Source organism: Brassica napus, unplaced genomic scaffold (assembly GCF_020379485.1).
Source record: "Brassica napus cultivar Da-Ae unplaced genomic scaffold, Da-Ae ScsIHWf_363;HRSCAF=573, whole genome shotgun sequence".
Taxonomy (NCBI): domain Eukaryota; kingdom Viridiplantae; phylum Streptophyta; class Magnoliopsida; order Brassicales; family Brassicaceae; genus Brassica; species Brassica napus.
The window spans coordinates 116,424-139,308 of record NW_026016444.1 but is presented as its reverse complement, the minus strand read 5'-3'; the positions used below and the strand labels follow the sequence as shown (position 1 = coordinate 139,308).

Sequence of the window (22,885 nt, the reverse complement as noted above, 5' to 3'; positions counted from 1 at the left end):
GCTCCGTCAACGCCCTCGGTATACGCTTTCGCTATGTGACGTTTACTAGTGGATTATGCAATCACAGTATTCAGATTGCTCCAGTAAGAGTAAGATTTCGGAGAGAAATCCCGTCACATACAAGACTCAAAGACAAGTACAAAAAGAAAGCTAAGAGAATAAAAAGCTATTGATGGAGAAGTACGAAGAAGAAGAAGGGATGAGGAAGAAGATAGTTCGTGAGATGTATTATATACAAAGAGATATTAGGGTATCGGAAGCCCTAGAGGTTCGGTACGCCTTACTATTACGGGCTACAGTGGATGCGAAATAACCCAACTACGGCCCAATATGTTTTAATTGATTTTAGAAGTGACTGATTTAGTTACTTGTTGGGCCATCAACAAGCCTTAAAGAGTTAAGGTATGTAATTGGATTGTGTGGGATAAATTGTGCTTCTGCAAAGAAAGGGTGGAGATGGCCCTTGAATGACTTTGTGACCAACCTTGACTCTGCAATTAGGGTATGATTGGTTTCCCCGCTACCACCTGCAAACACAACTTTTTCGGTTGGTGGCGGTTGTCGGCGTTTTGCAACAATCACTCAAACTGCTCTAAACTGCTTTAAACCTCATAGATTCAAAATCTGGTTTCAGCTAACGTTTGCGGTTGCGGTTGCGGGGGGTTGTGGGAGGATAAATTTTTGTTCTTTTTTAAAACAATATAAATACAAAAATAAAATATTCAATAAAAAAAAATTAAATTGGAATTATAAAAATACTAAAATATATCTATAATTAATATTATAAAATTTTGAAATAATAATATTTTCTATAATTTATAAAAATTTAAAATTATGAATTTCTAAATATGATTTTTATATTTATTATAATATTATGATTTTTGATATTTTATAATTATATAGCATGTAAATATTGTTAATTTATTATTTAACCGTTGTTGCATTTGGTAGTTAACCAGTCATAAGTATCCCGCAAACGCACTAATTTCTAACCGTAAAACCAGTTGTACAAATCTCTTAACACCGCTAGAAATTGCGACCACCCGCATCCACAAACTCATGTAACCGCTGCGTTTGAACCTGTCAGGCCCTCGGAATGACCAACTTGTGCTTAACGCCGTTTTCGCTAACCAGACATTAGCACAAATTCATGTTTGAATTGCCAGGATAGGGTAGGTCTAACATGTTTAATTCATAAATCATTTCTGATTCCTTCTCCATCAAATTTGAGTTTGATTCCAAATCATTTATAATGTTTCTCATTGTTTGCACAAAAAGCATGTGTACAATTTTCTAAGAGACATGTTTTATATTGTTTCACCCAAAAGATAAGACTAGAGAGATCGGGTAGAACAAGTTTTTTTCTCAAGACACTGTAGACTTATTTTTTCTCAGGAACTAACCACAAGATGGATGACTTTTAGCAGTTTATAAACATTGGAAGCGCAGGGTACAGTAATATGGACTATAACTTTAGTTTCATGTATATAGATTTCTAGTTTAGCTTGTTTAGTACATGCTACTCGCTTTCTCATGTCTTGTGTTGTTTTCTGTGAACCTTAACTCCCATAAATTGAAAAGATAGGGGAAATATGCTGAGGATATTTTTATTGCAATTGACATTGCATTTCGTTATAATGTAAAGTTACTAAAATAGAATTTGGTAAAATGAAACTAATAATAATTAAAAACAGACATGTAGGATACCACTCTATGTTGTAATATTGTGAAAGTTGGAATCTCATAATTGGAACAAGAACATAAATATACGAAAAAAGCTAACAACTTGCTCTTCAAAAAAGTCATTGCTAAAGGCCCCATATCCCCTACTATTCCCCATTCACGTTTGCATTTTCTAGTTTTATTACTTTAAAGTTTATTTTAATTTTAATTATTCTCTATATGAAGAAACACTAACACATACACAACTTTGGAACTACTCATATATAACATAATTTGGTTATGACATGATGGCAATCACGCCGAGATCACTTTACTCTTCAAAATGGGTAAAACCCCATATTCCCCATGGGATTGAAACCCTTGCTATAGGTTCTTCTGTACTATATTAATATCATTATACTTGGATGTTTAGTAGAACAGATAAGATATATGTACAAACATTCATAAAGTTTTCCCAATGTTTTCGTATAAGTATATATGCTCCTTATGATAGACTTCAGTTTTCCTAAGAATTTTTGGTGGTAATGGGTTTGAGTAGAAATTAAAGGTTCTTTGTTAGAGACTTGATGAAATCGTGAGAATGTGTAACGCTATGCAACCCTTTTTCCTACGAGATATTTGTTTTTGAAATCTAACAACAACAAGTGATGGTGGATTTTTTTTTGGCTTTTACAGTTTGTGAAAGGATCGAAGTTATCCTTTGATGTTTGACCGTGATACTATGTTCATGAATCATTGATTAATAAGCGAAGGACAGAACTAGTGAACCTTTAAATTTACCTCATACTTTAGGACAAATCAAATTTCTACATAGATTATTAATTAAAAAACACTAAACTAAATAAAAAATAGCTACACAAAACAAAAACGCTAATTTTAACGATGCTAACGCTTTCACCTAAACCATAAACTCTAAATCTTAAATTCTAAACCATATACCCTAAATTCTAAACCCAAATCCAAACCCCTAACTCAAACCCTATACCATAAACTCTAATCATAGACCCTAAACCCAAATTATATACCCTAAACCCAAAAACTAGACTATAAACCTAAACTCTATACTCTAAACCCAAGTTCTAGACCCTAAACCCAAACCACAAACCTTAAACCCAAATTATATACCCTAAACCCAAAACTTTAACCATAAATCCAAACGATCAACCCTAAACCCAAACCGTAAATCCTAAACCCAAAACCTATACCCTAAACCCAAACGGTAAACCCTAAACCCAAACCCCAAACTTATATGCTATAGGGTTTGGGTTAAGGTTTACGGTTTAGGTTTAGGGTCTAAGACTTGGGTTTAGGTATAAGGTTTGGGGTATAAGGTTTAGGGTTATAGTCTATTTTTTGGATTTAAGGTACATAATTTGGGTTTAGGTTCTAGGATTAGGGTTTAGGGTTTATGGTATAGGGTTTGGGTTTAGGGGTTTGGATTTGGTTTTAAAATTTAGGGTATAGGGTTTAGAATTTAAAATTTAGGACTTAGGGTTTCGTTGGAAGCGTTAGCATCGTTAAAATTAGCATTTTTATTTTTTGTAGCTATTTTTTGTTTAATTTAATATTTTTTTAATTAATAATCTATGTGAAAATTTAATTGGTCATAAATAGTGAGATGGGTTTAAAGGTTCACCCTAGGGGGTAAACCTAAGTTCTTTCCATAAGGGAAAAGCACATAATATACCAAAAATAGAATGCCGATTATAAAGAAAGGGGCAATAGTTATTAATTCGATAATCTATTCATTTTGCTCCTCCATTCTTATTAAAAAAATTATAACCAATACTTAGCTTCAAACAAAAAAAAAACAATACAGTAAAATTTCTATAAATTAATAATGTTGGGACTATAATATTTTATTAATTCATTGAGTTATAATTTACAATAAGTTTCCTTTTCTGGTTTTTTTAATATATTTTTATAAAATAATTGATTTTACTGTTTATACATTAATTAAACTTTTAAAATTTGACTTTCATGTTATTTTTGTTGTATTATTTTTTGTATATAACATGTATTTTATAAATTTTAAATGTGATCTAGATATAATTTTACTAATATTAGCAAAATATATTGAAGTGTTAAAAATATAGAAACAATTCTACTGTGAAATAAAGGAAATAATACAATTATTTGATGTACTTATATAAAATGTATATATACAAAAAATATTAATTTATGATTTTAATGGACCATATAAATACATAAAATTTTATAAAATATTATTATCTTATTATTTTATTGATTGTTGTCATATTTTGAACTGCCTAATTCGGAACCCGATTTTTAAAATAATTTATAGTATTTTTTTAATTTATCAAATATTAATTTATTGAGTTTCTACTGTAATGTATATAGTTGACTGTTATTATTCACTAACCTAATTTTTCAACAACTAAACATGCATTTCACTGATTTTGCGGACAAGTAAAATAGATAAATTTTCTAATCATTCAGTTTCTACCGAATCTCCTCAAACTTAGAAAAAAAACATTTACAATTGACTTTCAAATAGCATCGCTATTACTTTTTCCATATGGGATTTTCACAATAGGTTGGATATCCTAGCGCCCAACTTTGTATTTTCTCCTAGCACTGTTACAAAGCATCACTATTCAGTCACTTTCAAATAATGAACAACCTTGTGCAAGATTTCCAGTACGGGTAGGCCTCGTAAAAACGATTGGATTGCGTTAAAATGGAAGTCAATTATCAAAGTCAGGCTTTGCCTACCCCTTCGACCGCACAATTATGCAAAATGTGATAATGTCTCCTTTTCTTTTAAACCAAAGCTTCATTGCCATATATTCTTCATGACTCTTGGCTTTTTGTGACAACCTTTTTTTTTTCCTTTTTCTTGTGATAATATCAGCATATAAGTTCATAGACATATACATATAGGTGGTAAACTGGTAATGTTGTATTGCTTTTAAATGTTATAGTTCGCACAGGAATTACTACTCTTTTACGTTTTGTAAGCATGCATGTTTACAATCTATTGGACTACTCTTACAGCAGGAAAGCCCGAGCACAAATAAAAAAGGGAAGATACTCCGAGCTGATAATCGACTTTTGCTGAGTTTTTTTTTTTTGACATCAACTCTCTTGCTGAGTACATGTTACGTACTAATCATATAGTTCCAAAAAAAAAAACGTTACTAATCATATTAGGTATTTATATATTATAATTTTTGGTTCGCGGATAGACCTACCAGGACGTATATTTACGTTCAATGCTAAATAGAATAAATATAGAGAGATAGCCATTTGCTCGTACATCCTCAAAGCTCCTCCATCTATGTAATATGATTGGGGTTTTCACAACATTATCTCATCATGATTCATGTTACCTGACGTGTCGTGCTCCCATTGGTTACCTTATCACAAAATTTGGACTCTTCTTGTAATGATTTAATAGTCCACTGACTCTTTGGTCGGGTTATGGGCTAGTTCCAGTTTTGCATGTTTTTGGTATATACACGTAATATGATGTTAGGCACACTTTGGTGAAAAGTCTTTAGTCTTTATAAAAATTATCCCCATCATAATTAACTAATGCAGATACAAATATTATTAATTTATTATACACGAGCGAGAGAAGAGAAGCCAACGTATTGGTATTTTTTATCATTGCCTCTTGTGATGTCACAGTGATCACTCATATTTTTGTTGTTGTTCTCTTTGAAGCTGCGTAGGCCTTACGTCGAACGCCACTTCCCTCTCCTAACACGCAACTTCATAAACATTATGCCCGTTTTCAAACAAAAAAAAAACTTCATAAACATCAATACTATACGCGCGTGTCGGGACAAATCTCCACCTTCCGATCAAAACCAGACAACGGTTTATATAAAAAGCGTAGATGCGTAGTTACATACGATGTTGGGTCCAGGTGATCTTGGGCCACTGGTTTATAAAATGCGGGACAACGTCGAGTGGTACCAAGAATTGACACGTTGTCCTTATAAACCAAACCGACAAAAACAAAAGTCGGAGATACATGCATATCGCTGGCATTAAAACTTTAAAAGACCAAACCCGATCGCCTAATTAACCAGTGTTATTTAACCAATAATCGTGATTAATTAATCAAATTAAGAAATTTCTAAAGATAATGTACTATGTTTTGTCGGTTTCGAAACATAGGATGTTTTTTTTCTAAAATTACACAATTTAAAAATATTATAAGCAAGCAAAGCTAAAACATATGTATATTTTAAATATAGATTTTCACATTATATTGAATAAATTTTAAATTTATACTAACTGAAAAAACTATAAACTGACAGTGTGTGAAGTACTTTAACTTCAGAAAAATCATCTTACAGATTAAAGTTATAATCAAGTTTTATAGTCAACACAAATAAAATAATTTTTTTTAGCATATATATACTTAAAGTGTGTAGCAGTGTAAGCCAGCACAGAATTGAAATGAGTAGACACTGGATTTATAAGAAAAAACTCCACACTCCACACAAAACTCGATGTAGTTTTCTTTCAACCATGTAAATCATGTAAAATGAGTTTCCTTAAACTTCAAAGATTAGTAAGGATTTTCGTTTCCAATCTATTCCAATTAAAAAATATAAAACTAACTTCTAAAATATTAGATAAATGAATGAAAAGAGTATTTAGTATTTACATTAAAACATTTATGCTGATGAAGAAAACGATATCATGGTGGAGAATTTTATAAATAAAATGGAGTAAATGGAGAAAATAATGTATAAAGGTGAGGAGGGAGAGAGAGCCGTAGAAATTTGTAACAAGAGTATGATTGGCTGCTTCCTTGACCTAATGTAGGACACGTGTGGCCCTACTATCTGTGGTACTATGCGTTCCCTCATAAAGCTTTTTTAATTGGGATATGGAGCCCACCTCGAGGAGAAAAAGCCAGCAGGCGTGGGGTCCATGTCAACACTGTACACCCGTCAACTCCACAGCTCCCATTTACTCTTGTTTTTCATGAGTTACTTTGATAAATGAATAGGTTTTTTAAGTTGGAATTGTGAAAGTGAGAAACCTAAAGTTCAAATTAGAAAAATGGATACAAAGCAAAATGCTATGCATATTTGATATCGATTTTGACTCTCTCTTAGAGATTCCTACATAAATTTTATACTTTTTTTTGTCAAGACTTAAATTCTATATAATGATCGTTGGTTTTGAAGTTTAGAACAAAAACTTTCAGTTCAACAAAAAAAACTAAAGTATGCTATTTTAAAAAAAAAATCCCAAGAAAGATTACATTCAATGGTCCAATTTGATGAACCCGTTAACTTTGGCTATTTCAATTGTCTTGTGAGACCACATTTCACATAAATTTAAGCTGCTAAAATATATTATTAATGTTTTAGATCTTAATATTAAAATATTGAATTAGGAAATAAATAGAAAACTAAGGTCGCAATCTTCTCTATTAAAAGAGAAGTACCATTTTTATCTACTATTTAGAAGTCTACTAGGACCATTTCATTAATCACAAAATATGACATAATAATTAATAGGAATATTAATAATAAATTAATTTTAAGTATAGATTTGAATTTTATTTTCAGTTATAACAAAATCTGTTGAGAAAATCTAACAAAATCATACAAAATTTTTAAATAATTTTTTTTAAATATTGCATTAATTAATTTCGTAATGAAGTAATATAATGCTTTCATTTAAATAAATTATCATCTACCACTAAAACGGGTTTAAATTTGTTAATCATGTCAGATTTTTTTTATACAAATGAAGTTATTAACATATGTTAAAAATTTACTTCTACAGCTATATATTTTCAAAAATCATATGTTGAAAAATATTTTTATTTGATTATTTTAAATTATGAAAACTCGAAAACGTAATAAAAAAGGTAAAATGTATAAAACAAACCCCTACATTAATAAAATAATAAAAACCTAAACAATAAAATTAAAGAGTTATAAAATACATAACATTAAAATATAAATTTTATATTTAAATTTATATAATAATATCAAAATTAAGTATTTATAAAATAAAAATATACCCGCACGATGTGCGGGATAAACTCTAGTTATGGTTTATTAAGGGATCACTAAAAGGTCATTTACTTGATTTTGATATAACACTTTATCTATTTTTCAACTCCCATCAAACCAAAGGCTTAAAGTGATAATTAGGTTAAACGGACTCCTCTAATTAAAAATCAAAGTCAAATCAACTTTATTGGTTATATTAAGAATCAAAAATATCAAATAAAATCGCGTTTACATAGTTTTGTAGGATCTTCTATTCAAATCTTAACATGCATAATTAAAATTGTCTAATTATATATTTTGATCGCTTTTATTATATTTGAAAAGTTACTTTTAACATTATTAACATCGTACGTATACATTCAGGGGTAAAGCTAGAAGATTCATTCACTGGGTGCACAGGTGCATAATCGGCTAAAAATATTTTTAGAAGCAAAGAAGGGATTCGAACTGAGGTTATGGGGGTGCACCATAAGGTTTTTACCATTTATTCTAACAAATATTGCTGCATTTTCTTTACTAAATCTTCAATATAAATATTTTGTGGGGCACGTGCACCCATAACTAGTGCTCTAGCTTTGTCCATGTATATATCTAGATGTGACTTCAGCTTTGCAGTCCCTTGAGAGATACCCCCCCCCCCCCCCCCCCCCCCCCAAAAGAAAATCCCATAAAATATAGTATCAAGTACATAAACAAGTACATAAACTGAGTAATTTATTCGAGAAGATCAAAGATTAAACCAATGACTAGTTACTTTCTCATGATGTTAGAGAAATTTTAATTTGACTTTGTATCAACCAAACAACTATCACTTGCTAGTTCTAATACTACTTGTTAGGTTTATCCATACACTTAACTGTCCTATCCTTTGAATGTTAAAGCTTGGATCTTTGTGATGAAAACAAAAATTTAAAGACAAAATTTTTCACCCAGTTCCCTTGCAGTATCTTTGGGGTGGGATCTCTCTCCCACAACTTCCACTAACAAGCAAAGCTTACAAGTTTCAGTCACTTCTCACTTCCTTGAGAATGACAAAGGAGATTACAGAAGGAGAGTACAATACCGAAATAACTCTTAAGAACACAAAGACTCGAACTTTGTTTCTTCTCTTGTCTTTGGTAGCTTCTCACTCTCTGACTTTTTCTCTCTTGTCTCCTTCTTGCTTTTTGCTCAGCTGCAGATCCCTCTTGGCGGCCTTTGAACTTCTTGCTTGCCTCTCTCTAGATCTTGTGGAGTTTCTCTTGTCTTCTCCTCTTTCTTGGCTTGACTTAGCTTTTTTTAGGTTTAGAGGAGGCACAAGATATATATAGTAGTATCTTGTGTCCCCAAAACCCTAGCTCTAATGGGCTTCGAAAACACTGAGGCTCAAACATAACATCTTTCCTAAAGCATCAATGTGCAAGATGCATCATTTCTGAAATGGTCACTCCAGTGCTATAGACAACTTCGTGCTATAGACAACTTCGCTGATTTTCCTATAGCAACAAAGTGCTAAAGACAAGTTTGTGAAGTGGGCATTTCAGAACCGTAGGTAAAACACATACCAAATTCACATAACCAACGCATAATCAAACCAATATACTGAATCAACGTCAAACACATCAAAAATAGATTGGTACACGCAGAGTTCTTGAAATCTCAAAGTGGAGAATACGTATTGGCGATTTATCTAAAACGCATGCCAGACATCTTTCATGTATGATATATTTTAATTAAAGAAAAAATATATATATTTTACTAATTTAAAAAATGGAGTTTGAAACCAAAAATATTTAACTTATTACATATATTTGCTAACTTTATTGTGAACTTGCTAAGTTGTATAGGAAATATGATAGTGCGTTTGTAGACTCAAATGCATATGATGCGTGAAAGTCTAAAACTATCCAAGGTTGTACAATGTTAGTTTGGGAAATAAGCATTTTCGTTCACAGAGGATATGATGAGCTTTCACTTTTTTGCTAAATATGTGAACTCCATTAAAATGGGAAGAGTTTGTATATTTACAATAGGTTAATTAGTCTACTTTGAAAAGAAAAAGAATAAAAACAAGGTAGAACATATAAATTATGAGAACAGAGTATCAGTAACTGATGAGCTTAACTTACAGTGCAATTTTTCTGATTTCACGTAAAATTTTGTAAAAGTTATAACTTAAAAAATGTAGTAAATAATTGATATACCAACAATAATGCACATTAATAATGAAGTGGGGTTTTTTATGAACTTAAACGTTGAGTATATTAGTATTTGTAGTTGGATTCGTTTTTACAGATATTATATATTATTATTTGTTTTGTTTCGTGAAGTTGTGGATATTCATATTTTTTTTGTTTGAATCAAAACATATAACTAAATCATATCAAAATTTATTTTGTTTAGTCTTAGTTTTTACGATGGTAGTTGTGTGAATATCGTAAATAAATGGTTTGATATAAAGTCATGATAATGGACCCATTCTTTCTTTATCATGCTTCAGTATCATTATCGTTATCATCGATTTTCTTTAATTCGTTATCATCCTCTTTCTTCCTCTCTTTCTCAATAATTTAGGTTTTCAGCAGAAGGAGACGTTTCCTCGTTTTGGTGCTGTTTAGATCTTCTGACACTTCACTTTTTCGTATTTCAATTTGTGAACATTTAAATTATTAATATATTACTGATTTATAACATTACTTAATGTACGGCGGGTGACTCTAAGATAAATAAAATAGTTTGAGAACGAAGAGAGTAATCGAAAAACTGAATTATAAGTAAAAGAATATTATTTTTCTCGATGATTTTCTGGTACTTAGAATAGGAATGTCAAACAGGTCGTCCCGTCCCGTCCCGTCCCGTCCCGCCGCGGGCTGAGCATCTCGCGGGTCGAAGCGGTCCCGTCCCGCGCGGGCTGCGGTATAGAGAAAGCCGGCCCAGTCCCGTACCGCCTGATTGAACAGGCCCTTACAAGCCGTCCCGCGGGCTGGACGCGAAAGGAGTGCAGCATGACGTTTCTCGACGATGCAGGCTGCTCCAGTGACCACTACATACATAATGAATGATATATGAACACATGACCCATCTACTATTGGAGCTTAACAAAATTTTACATATATTAGTCTTGTTATGTATTTTTTTTTCAATCTACGAGAGCATCGTTAGAGCCACTGGCTATTTCAGCAACTCGTATATATGTTAATTACTAGCCATTCAATCTGTTTCTTCAGATAACTTTGAAGAACTATAGTTTGTTGTTTGATCGTGAGTATAAAAAATTAAGTCTCAACTAAAGTAAAATTTAGAGAAACACCAAATGGTCCAAATCATAGTATTCAAAACCAAAAATCATGCAACTTAAACAAGAAATCAGAAATTGTAATTGAAGCAAAACACCAAATCAAGATAACATTTCAAACTTGCTCATCTACTCATCTTCATCTTCCCCATCAACAATGGACTCAAATGTTGGTAATTTCTCTTCTTCTCCATCACCATCGATTTCTTCATCTACAAATATCAGTGTACAAGTCAGTAATGTTACTCTTACTAAAATTATAATGTGAGTTATTTACCATGTGCGTAAGATTCATATCCTTTGATCCAATTCCTAGTGCATATCAGAGCTTGCACATTTTCTGGGAGTAGACGACTCCTATATTTGTTTAGAACTCGCGATCCAATACTGAAGGAGGACTCCGAAGCCACTGTTGTGATTGGAATACTTAGCAGATCACATGCCATTGCAGCCAAGTCACCATACCGATGCGCATTATCTTTCCACTAATCGAGGATGTCCAAGCTCTGGAAATTAGTAATGTCCAAAGGTGGTTCTTCAAGATAAGCTTCTAGAGGTGTCTTTCCACTAACAATTCCACTGACTTTGCGAAATGCAAAGAAATCCTAAGAAAGTTTAAAAAAAAAATATCAGAGAGGAAAAAAAAAAATTGGAGGCTGACGACAGAAGGAAAAAATTGAACAGAAAAAAAAATGCTTGTGAAATATACACACACTTCTACTCGTGAAAAAAATGCTTGTGTGAAAAAAAAATAAACAGAAGGAAAAAAATTGAAAACACTCACATTGTAGTTCCCAAACAGTCCCATTGATCCTGCCGCACAAGCTTTTTGCGGAACAGTGTCACGTGGCTCAGTGGAAGGTGAGTTATTCTTGGAGTTTTTGTCGTATGTCTCAAACAGAATACTGAGCTTGTCACGCAAGTTCTTCACCTTTGCATCACGTGTACTTATGTCAAGCTTCCCTAAACAACATTCAACAATTGAAAGCTTAAACAGTGGATCAAAGACTGCTGCCATTGCAAAAACACCACTAACTTCATCCCAATATTTGTCAAACTTCTCCTTCATCGGTCGCACCATGTATCTGACAATCTCATCTGCGCTTTCCTCATTTCTCCGAAGCCAATCATGGATCAACCAAACCTGATAGAAATACAGGTTTGCAGTCGGGTAATTCGAACCAGACATCAAGCTTGTGATCACAGCAAAAGGACCCAAAAAATCGCAGATATTAGCGGCTCTAGTCCATTCCTCATCTGTGGGCGCTGTTTTATAACCCTTCTTATCAAATGTCTCCAACACAACAAATGCTTTACGGTACTTGAGGGCTCTTTCAAGCATATAGTAAGTTGAGTTCCATCTCGTCGACACGTCCAGTATCAGCCACCCACTTTCTACTACACCCGCAGATCCACACATTTTTGGAACAATTGTTCACGGCTTTCCGATCCTAATACATACTTAACACTCTCTCTTACTTTCTGCAAAGAGTCTCCAATAACCTTCAACCCATCTTGCACTATGAGATTAAGTATGTGAGCTGCACATCTTACATGAAAAAACTCTCCTCCACACAACAAATCATCATTCAAATTCAGCTGCGACTTCACAATGTCCTGCATGGAGTCATTACTTGTAGCATTATCTAATGTGACTGAGAACACCTTCTTATCAATTCCCCACTCTTTCAGTGACGTGAGGAGTTGAACCGCAATACTCATACCGGTATGTGGTGGTGGTAGAGTACAAAACGTCAGGATCTTGCTGTTCAACTTCCAATTCCGATCAATGTAATGTGCTGTCACACACATGTATCCTTCCCGTTTCACGGATGTCCACAAGTCAGACGTGAAGGAGACTCGTCCAGGGAGAGTTGCTAATTCCCTCTTGAGTGTGTCTCTCTCGCTTTCATAGAGTCTATACACATCTGCTCTCGCTGTGTTTCGACAAATGGTTTGGACATCAGCATTCAAATACTTCCACGTGTCTCTCACTCTTTCATACTCCACGTACGAGTAAGGTAGATCATGCTGGACTATTGTCTTAGCTACCATCTGCCTAAACACAGTATGATCATACTTGCGAGATACCACTTTCCCTTCGATATTGAGTTGTTGCTGCCTTCCTCGATTCCTTGGATACATTTTACATCTCTCCCGATGTCTTCTCAACCCACTGGGTCCATGCGAATGAGATTGCCATGCATACTCACGTTTGCAATGATTGCATGCAGCTTTCAACTTTCCATTCGGTTTTTCGACCACCTTGAAATCTTTCCAGACATCTGATTTTTGCCTCTCTTCCCTTTCCTCTTCACCGATTTCATCCTCATCAAACTCTTCTTCATCCAGTTCATCACCAAGCTCGGGTATGTCCTCTGCGACCTTCTCCTTCTTCTTTTGCGACTGAGTAGGCGAAACCTTCTTCTTTTTGGACTTAGTAGGCGACTTTCTTCTCCCTCCACGAATCACAGACTTCATAGGAACAGACTTCCCCTTACTACACGCCTGTGCAGACGAGCCAACGCCACCATCGATAGTTGATTGCAACATGGGTTTCCCCGTGGCTGTTCCGAAACTGGTCTGTCTGCGAGGCTTGGTTTTTTGGGTTGGTTGACTGATTTCAACATCAGAATCATCAGTATCATCAACAAGACTGATAAGCCTTTTTCTGCTTCCTTGCTGCTTCCCATCAGCACGAGTTACACCAGCTTCCTGAGAAGCGATCTGATCACCAGCCTCAGCTGCTGCAGCAAGAGTAGCTAAGACTGCCTGAGTGGCAAAGTCCACAGTATTTGGCGGGGTGTAATTCGGATCAAACGTCGACTGATCTTCGGACTGGCTCCTTGATCCCATGGTCTCTCTCGCTCTCAACTCTCAAGTTTTGTGTTTTTTTTTTCACGCCGTGGAATGAAATTAACTTTTTAGGGTTTCCTAAATTTTGTCTATTTTTTAAAAAATTTCTTAATATATTTTTTAAAATTTGTTATAATTGTTGATTTTCAAAATTCCAAATTTTATTATACAAGTACACAAACACAAGTAATCAAGCAAAGCAACGTAAACAAGCAAAGCAACGTAAACAGCAAGTGATCCGATAACCTACGCAAAGCCATCTAAACAAGTTAATGTTCTATCATATACGAAAGCAACCTAAACAAGTCAGTGATCCGATAACCTACGCAAAGCCATCTAATCTCGACTGTGTTCTATTGACAACTTACTAACCTGAGGTCATTAAAGCACCTACATTGGACGAAGCTGGTAACTACTGGAGCAGCTTCTCAACGGACTCTTGTTCTCCTTGTGATAAATCCAATCCCTCAAGACAGAAAACAAACAAAAAAAGACGTGTTAACAGTATGATCCACGTACACAATGCAAGCTAAACTAGATAGTGATCCGATAACCTAGTGATTAGTGAATCTAAGTTTCATACGTTTAAGAGCTTACTAACCTGAGGTCCTTAAAGCTCCTATATCGGCTGAAGCTGGAAACTACTCGACCAGGTGGTGTATGTACTCGTGCAATCCTTCATTGTTCTCATCACAGGACACAAACAAAAAGAAAAGACAGTTCATTCAGTTCATAGAACACAAAAAAAAAAAAAGTACACGTGATGAAACAAACGATACTGAACAAACATATCAGATACTGAACAAATGAGATAGCGAGTTCTCCTATCACTGATTAATAGTTCTGGGTAAGAGAGTGACTAACCTGATGTCCTGAAGCTGTCTAAGAGGAGAAGAAGATGACCAAGTCGCCTACTTTCTCACCATCACTTCATCACCTCAACACAGAACACAAAACATCAGTATCATCAACAAGACTAGATCGCTATGCTAGATCACTACCTTTTGGATCTTGTTAGTCTTCTTATCTAACAACCTGAAAAAAAAAACAAGAGTTAAAGCAGAGATTATAAGTCCAAAAGAACTTCAATTTTTTGTCTGAAATACATAACTCTGTACATGCATGTCCTATCTGTGGAGTTTGGAAGCTCATAGGGAAGAACGGAAGACACATCGGAGAATAAGAATCTACTTTGTCGGACCCTTGTCGTTTTAGCTCCTCTGCTGCAGACTGCAGTTCGAAGACAAAGTAGTGAGCAGAAGCAGTGTCGGGAGAGCGAACCGCCGTCGTCATCGGTGGAGCTCTGTTTCTTTCCACGGTGGAAGTCGCAACCACATCGCCTTTCACTCTATCTCTCTCGCATTTTTTTTTCAGGTGAAGAGCAAATGACAAGAATAGAGATTAGGGTTGCGGGACATGAAGAAACCCGCGGGTCACTGTGGGCTTGCCCGCTTTGGGTCCGGTTCCGCGACAAGCCTCTCCCGCGAGGCCCGCTTCTTTGCGGGACGTGAAATCACGGGCTCAAGCCCGCCCCGCCACAGGTCTAAACGGGCCTATCCCGCGGGCCACAGGTTCCTTTGACATCTCTAACTTAGAAGCATATTTTTGTTACATAGTACTACGCAACAAAATCAAATGTAGGACTTACAAATAATAAATTCATTCACTAGAATATCAGAGTGTTGACGCGTTCTTATATTATCATCAATGAAACAAATTAGTTATCTGTTTATCTGATTAAAAATTATTTGGTAAAAATTAGTATCTTTGTTAATTTGCTAAAGAAAATTAAGGTATCAACTTGGAAGCGAAAACCTTACAAAATTAATTTGGTCTTATTATTAATAAAATCACAACCTGTTCAAATTTTATTTTCCACCTTCGGTGTACAGTCTGAATCTATAAAGAAAGATTTGGATTGAGATGCGTCTTGGATTTATTTTTTACTAAAAACATTAATGTTAAAATGAAAATGAAATGATTCCTTTTTAAAACATAAAAAAAAAAGAGAAAAAGAAAATGAAATGATTCTAAAGTGGACACGGCATATATATCACTATGTCTTGATGTACATTACTTTCCTCTATAAATCTATAGTATATAAATAACTAAATAAGAGTGTTTGGTCACCTGGTCAATACATAAAAGGCCAAGGTCATATCATACAAGTTCCTCTGGTTTTATCCATTCGCACATACACGAATTCGAAAATCCTTCTATATATGAAATTGAAATATTTCGAATTTAAACATTAGATGTCAAATTGAATTTCAGCAGTCCATAATATATACACAAATATCTTAAATTTTGCAACACAAGTATTTGAAATCAAATATTTTAAGACATTTTATCACTTTTGTCTGATGCATAGAAATTATAAATTATAATGGATTTTATTGATCGTGCTAGACATAGTAATAATTCTGGATACTGACTGTCATTAGAGAACAGAGTAGGGTATAACGTTTTGAAAAGATTAAAGGTTTTAAAATACATGTACATAATTAAAGAATGCTATGCAATTTATTCTATAAATTATTTAAATTTATTTATTTTATTTAATTATTGTTGAAGATAGAAAATCAATGTTCTAGTCTTCTAGAGATATTCTAAAATAAAGCATAGTGCATTTTCATACTTATATATTGTTAATCAAAAATATCAAAAAATATTTGAATTTCAAATTGTGAAAATTGTCTAGTAGCCAATATAGTCGGTAAGTGCAAGGAACTCACACGCATTTATCAAAAAAATTGATATCTAAAAATAAATTCCAACATGGTTGGAAGTCCATTTAGTTTATTAAACACAAACCTAACATAATATTAGTTGGTGGTTTACGTAAAGTCATAAACACCAACAAAAGTTTAATTTTGTGGTTACAAGTATCGATATCAATATCAATGTAAATTCAAGTTCTGGCTATACTACAATATAAATCTACATAACGAGATCATGTCTTAAAAATTCTGCTTCGGTTACAAGATATACCGACCATAATGCAAAAAAAAAATCGAAAGAAAATGAAGAGGGATCATGGTGGCGTACTAAATCTAAAGACTGTGGGAAGATTAATGAGTGAAGGAAAAGATGGGTATCTTTTATCTCTTCTTTTCTTTTATTCTCTCTATATCTCTTCAATTATAATATTATATTCATCTTTTCTGTTATATATAAATAATTTGTCAGCTTTTAAAATGTACTCATTTTATATTTCCCCTTTGAGAGAGAAAAGAGTTGCAGAGATCTTTGAGTCTGACACAGAGGCCAAACTCACATAGCAATCAGACACACATCTCCACAAACATAGGTATATATTTGTGTCCGAGAGAGTCTGTCTCTCTCCCTCTTTCTCTTTGATAGAAAAAATTCTCTTATGTAAGTTTCCTTTTGCAGCTTGAGATGATCATGAAACACGTGCATCCTCAGATCTCTATCAATCCAGGTTCTTCATCTTTCTTTTCTTTTTTATATAATAATAATTTATTTTTCTTTCAGTTTCCCTCTTAAATCTATTATTTTATTATTTTATTTTCAATCATGATTATGTCTTAATTTCTATATCCTTCGATTTCTTCTCTTCTGCTTCTTCTTGATGTGATCAACAATTCTATATTTCTTTCAACTTTATATATATACGGATCTATATGAGCTTATAGTGTTTTTTTGTTGCTCTTCTTTTTGTTTGTTTCTTCTATGATTAATCAGCTTAGTGAAAGAAGATCAACGGTTAACGTTTCACTCGTAAATAACAAATACTAACTAGATGGCTGCTTACTTCCACGGGAACCCACCGGAGATCTCAGCCGGATCCGACGGTAGTTTACAGACGTTGATCCTCATGAATCCAACGACCTACGTTCAATACACTCAACAAGACGACGACTCAAACAACAACAATAGCAACAAAACAAACATTAGCAACAACAGCTTTGTTTTCCTCGACTCCCACGCGCCGCCGCAAAACGCTAGCCAGCAGTTTATCGGAATTCCACTCTCCGGCCATGAAGCTGCTTCCATTACATCAGCCGACAACATCTCTGTACTTCAAGGATACCCTCCTCGCGTGCAGTACAATCACTACAGCACCCACCAAGTGGATTCCTCTCACCAGCAAGCCGCGTGTGAGACTCCACGCGCGCAGCAAGGCCTCTTCTTGACTCTCTCGTCTCAACAGCAGCAGCAACAACATCAAAACCAACACCAGACTCTCCATCACGTAGGGCTTGGGTCAGGACCCGGACAGGATATCCGGGTCGGTTCAGGCTCTACCGGAATAGCCACTCTCGTGAGCTCCAAGTACTTGGAGGCAGCGCAAAAGCTTCTAGACGAAGTAGTCAAAGCTGATTCTAATGACATCAACACTAGATCTCAACTATTCTCATCGAAGAAAGGGACTAGTGAAACTGATAATAAAGCAGTCGGAGAATCTTCCACCGGTGCCGGAGAAGGTTCCGGTGGTGGTGGAGAAGCTTCTGAGAAACACACGGTGGAGCTAGGAACGGTGGAGAGGCAGGAAATACATATGAAGAAAGCAAAGCTGAGTAGTATGCTTCACGAGGTACATAACAACAAAAACATTCCATATACGTATTATATATAACCTAGCTACCTATACTGAATCCTCTCTTTATCACACATGAAGTGGACTTCAAAACAGCTATCGTTGATACTTTCAGTCATTTTCACTTCATATAATTATATTTATACTATTTTTTGTGCTCTTCTGATTTCTCAAATAAACAATCTTATGGGTTCTTCTCTTCTAAATGAATTAGTCACATAGATTTATAAGTATAAAATTCTCTTTCTATTTTATATAGATAACATATAGACTATCAATTATATCATCAGTTATCATAATTCATAATGACGTTATTGCTTGTGAAATGAAAAGGTGGAGCAGAGATACAGACAGTATCACCAACAGATGCAGATGGTGATCTCGTCGTTCGAGCAAGCGGCAGGAATTGGTTCAGCAAAGTCATACACGTCGCTCGCACTGAAGACCATATCAAGACAGTTCCGGTCCTTGAAAGAAGCGATCGCTGGTCAGATAAAAGCGGCCAACAAGAGCCTTGGGGAGGAAGATTCTGTCTCTGGTGTTGGGAGGCTCAAGTTCGTAGACCATCACTTGAGACAGCAAAGAGCTCTTCAGCAACTCGGAATGATTCAACATCATCCTTCCAATAATGCTTGGAGACCTCAACGTGGTCTCCCCGAACGAGCCGTCTCAGTTCTCCGTGCTTGGCTGTTTGAACATTTTCTCCACCCGTAAGTAACCCCGACATCATCTATAAACATTCATTACTGTTCACTTGAGAACAACCTAAGTCTTGTCTTTGTTTACATTAGATACCCTAAGGATTCGGACAAGCACATGCTAGCCAAGCAAACTGGACTCACTCGGAGCCAGGTACGTAGGTGCAAACGATTTTTGTGTAATTGTTTTAATTAAAGAAATATATTGTTGTGAACAAAACACGGATCAAACACGAAAAAAGAAAAAATACTTAGAAAGAAAAACAAAGATTGAAGCAAAACATGTTTTAGGGTTTGTATAATTTAAGAATTCCGTATTTTTTTCTCTTTAGGAAACTTTTTTAAACTACTAAATGCATATTTCCTAATCACATTTATTGGGCCGGGCGTAATCATTCAAGATTTAGCACATGTATTTATAAATATGTGGGTTTACTTTGTTTCTTATAGGTGTCAAACTGGTTTATAAACGCGAGAGTTCGGCTATGGAAACCGATGGTGGAAGAGATGTACGTAGAGGAGATGAAGGAGCAGGGAAAGAACATGGGATCCATGGAGAAGACACCTAATTTGGATCAAAACAACGAAGATTCTGCTTCCAAATCTACGAGTAACCAAGAGAAGAGCCCCATGGGAGGAGGAGGTGCCAACAATTACCATCTGAATCCCAATCACAACGGTGACCTAGAAGTCGTCACCGGAATGCAAGGAAGTCCTAAAAGGCTAAGAACAAACGAAGAGACAATGATGCAGCCTATTAATGCTGATTTCAACTCAAACGATAAGCTCACAATGAAAATTCTAGAAGAACGGCAAGGGATAAGATCAGACGGTGGATACCCTTTCATGGGGAATTTCGGACAATACCAAATGGATGAGATGTCAAGATTCGATGTAGCTGTCTCGGACCAGGAGCTCTTAGCGCAAAGGTACTCAGGAAACAACAATGGCGTGTCACTCACGTTAGGTTTACCTCACTGTGATAGCTTGTCGTCCACGCGTCATCAGGGTTTCATGCAGACCCATCATGGGATCCCGATAGGGAGAAGAGTGAAAATAGGAGATACAGAAGAGTATGGATCCGCCAACATCTCGGCTGCAACAGTGCATTCATCAGCCGCTGCTTACAGTGCGATGAACATTCAGAACCAGAAGCGATATGTGGCTCAGTTATTGCCTGACTTCGTTGCTTAAACCCAGGAGAAACCAATAAAGGTATTTATACATTAGTATATAGTTTTTTGTACTGCTGAACCAAAACAAAGAACAAAATTTAAATTTAGACTTTGGTTATATATGGCCGACTGCATATCGTTTTCGTAATTTCTTTTCCTTTTTCGCTTTTATTGGTGGATGGTTAGGATTATATGTATATGTGATTAGTTACATGTAATAGCTTGCTTTTTTGGGTGTATACCAAATATATATTTTTACCTTTTTATTATATTGTAATCATAAGATAGTGGTCTGAGTATCATATATGATATGATTACAGGATATATCATCTTGTTTTTAAAAAAAAAAAAATTGAAATTGTCAGAGATCACGCAGCAGATCTTAGATGTACGTTTTTTCTTTGTAGACGGTTAATTATGCTATTACAAACTATGAAAAAATATTACAAGACGATTCTATAGCCGATAATTCTACCTGCCTTATGAGGATTCACGCCTGACTGCATCATCCTGAGCCGTCTTATGAGATCCATGTCTGATGGTACTCCTTGCGTTATGCTGAAGATCTCCTATATGTTTTTTCTCCATAAATCTACATAATTCACCTTTGTTGGGATTCGAAACTCAGATCTCCTGGTGTAGAATCATTAAATCTTAGATGTATGTTTGATCCAGCGAAAAAAAGACAAAAAGAAAAAAATTTTAGCTGTATAAATTTAGAATACTGTATAGTCAGGTTACTGTAGGTGGTTGAAAACTTGATTTTGTATAAAATTGTATAAATATACACTTCTTCACATTAGAGTTTCAATTCTAAACAATCACATTCAAAATTTTAAATCGTAAATAATTCAACACTAATGAATAGCAATATGCTTAAATTCAAAGACTGCTACAGGAATCGCAGTCATTTTCATATCTCCTAATGTAAACAAGTAAATGATTTCCTCTACAAATTAACAATCTCCAAAAGCTCAGAAAACAAAATTTTACGAACTGTTATGAATTTAAAATAAAAATGTGTATAGAACTTATTATATTTTGTCTTTTTAATAGATAAGAAAATAATTCGTTCTAATAATTTCTGAATATATTTAAGAGACTGTACATAGAAATTGAAGCCTTTAGAGGTTTGTAAAAAAGAAAATCAACAAATTAGTTCCTCGCCAACCTTGGGCCCAAATACCTTCCACAAATAAAAGAAATACAAAAAACGAAAGTAAGGCACATGAGATGGGTTACAACTATTAGCATTTGAGATGCATACATATAAACATCTCCACCGACCCAATAAAGAAAGAAAAGCAATACAATGTTTAGCTATTCAGTCAGCGCAACAGTTTAGAGCATGATTAATCTAGACTCTTAATTAAAGGTTTTAACTTATGATTTGACATTTTTTTTTATAATTTTTAGCTAAGAGTCAATTTCTATATTTCTTATTTAAAAGATGGTTCTTAATTTTTCTTAGTTAAAAGGTAAAAAACGGTTTTTATCCAAAACTAAGAACCTCATCCTAAGAATCCAGATTAATCATGATCTTACTCCCTTCTGAGTCTTTCCTTCAACACCAACACTTCGTTTATAATTTATATACGATGAATTTTCTTTTCCAACAAAGGAGGTCAAAGCTCGCCTCTCATCCTGCGAACAGATTGTACATATCAAACCAGACGTTAGAGCAGCATTAACGCTATCTCGGGGAGCATGGATTCTTATATTTCTTTTTTGTTTTTTTTTTTTGTTTTGTCCAATTTAAAAAAAATAAAATTGGACCAATCGCGGGCAGCCACGTGTCAGTGAAACCCGCAAACAGTATAAATATTCCACCGAACTCGCCTCTTGCAGAATAGGAAGAAGGTCTGGGTTTTGGATTTTTTACGGGCCCCAAAGCTCTTAAAACCCACTAAGAGACAGCGTTAATGCTGTTCTTAGATTTTTTTTTCCGTGAGCCACTTTAGAGCATCAATAACGCTGCTTTTTAAGGCTGGTTCTTCCAAAAAGAAATAATTAAAAATCATATAGGTCCCACCGTTATTTAAAACCTGCCTCTTATACCTCTTCCGTAAGAGGTGAGTCTGTGAGAGTTTTGCCACTTTTCGCGGGCCCGACTAACACGTAGCGGCCTGCGTTTAGTCCATTTTTAATGTTTTTTTTTTAAATCGAACAAAACAGAAAAAAAAAAAGTAATAAAAAACAAAATTAGAAGGGTTTTTGCACTAGATGACTATGTTATCTTATTTAATTAGGTGAATAGCTATGGTACTGTATATTTTTCATAAATACACTTTTACCCCTATTACATCTACTAGTCAGACGCAGAAATAGACTTGACACCACTCCTTTATTTATCTTGCTTCTGAATTAATGCTAAATTTATTTAAATTTAAACCACTATTTGCCTTTAGATTCTTCAATAATTCCCCGTTCAATACCAAATCTCCAGCACCACAATCCTTCTCTCTGTTCCATCACCTCCCACAAAAATCCTGATTTGAAAATCCTAGCTAATAATCATGGCTATGGACAAGGACAACAACCACGCTAGCAACGTCGCTGTCACTGCCAATCAAGATTAACGAAGCGGTTGCCGAAGGATCTCTAAACCAGTGTCGTCTCAT

At 34.7% G+C, this 22,885-nt stretch overlaps 1 protein-coding gene and 1 long non-coding RNA gene across 5 annotated transcripts; one reads left to right on the top strand and one right to left on the bottom strand.

Annotated features, from left to right (window-relative positions):
* Positions 1-10,944: 10,944 nt before the first annotated feature.
* LOC125603619 lies at positions 10,945-16,662 on the bottom strand. Its single transcript, XR_007335590.1, has 4 exons — positions 14,692-16,662; positions 11,756-11,934; positions 11,249-11,576; positions 10,945-11,183 (listed from the first exon to the last, which is right to left on the bottom strand). It is a non-coding gene; the product is annotated as an uncharacterized LOC125603619 (long non-coding RNA).
* Positions 16,663-16,808: 146 nt separating this feature from the next.
* On the top strand, positions 16,809-20,533 carry LOC106411307 (BEL1-like homeodomain protein 1). Of its 4 annotated transcripts, XM_048774505.1 has the most exons (7): positions 16,898-16,921; positions 17,063-17,137; positions 17,224-17,272; positions 17,536-18,388; positions 18,725-19,101; positions 19,183-19,243; positions 19,540-20,533. In XM_048774505.1, the coding sequence occupies exons 4-7, from the start codon at positions 17,594-17,596 to the stop codon at positions 20,281-20,283; spliced, it is 1,977 nt and encodes a 658-aa protein (XP_048630462.1). In that variant the 5' UTR covers positions 16,898-16,921; positions 17,063-17,137; positions 17,224-17,272; positions 17,536-17,593; the 3' UTR covers positions 20,284-20,533. The 4 variants fall into 4 exon arrangements, with proteins under 4 accessions (XP_048630459.1, XP_048630460.1, XP_048630461.1 ...); XM_048774502.1 differs by having other exon boundaries at positions 16,809-17,137; XM_048774504.1 differs by having other exon boundaries at positions 16,856-17,137; positions 17,594-18,388.
* The last annotated feature ends 2,352 nt before the right edge of the window (positions 20,534-22,885 follow it).

Excerpts from the sequence above, each read along its gene's own strand:
- LOC106411307 (XM_048774502.1), top strand. The coding sequence starts at position 17,594 with ATGGCTGCTTACTTCCACGGGAACCCACCGGAGATCTCAGCCGGATCC. Across the intron at positions 18,389-18,724 it reads TGAGTAGTATGCTTCACGAG|GTGGAGCAGAGATACAGACA; the intron begins GTACATAACAAC and ends TGAAATGAAAAG. Across the intron at positions 19,102-19,182 it reads TTTGAACATTTTCTCCACCC|ATACCCTAAGGATTCGGACA; the intron begins GTAAGTAACCCC and ends TGTTTACATTAG.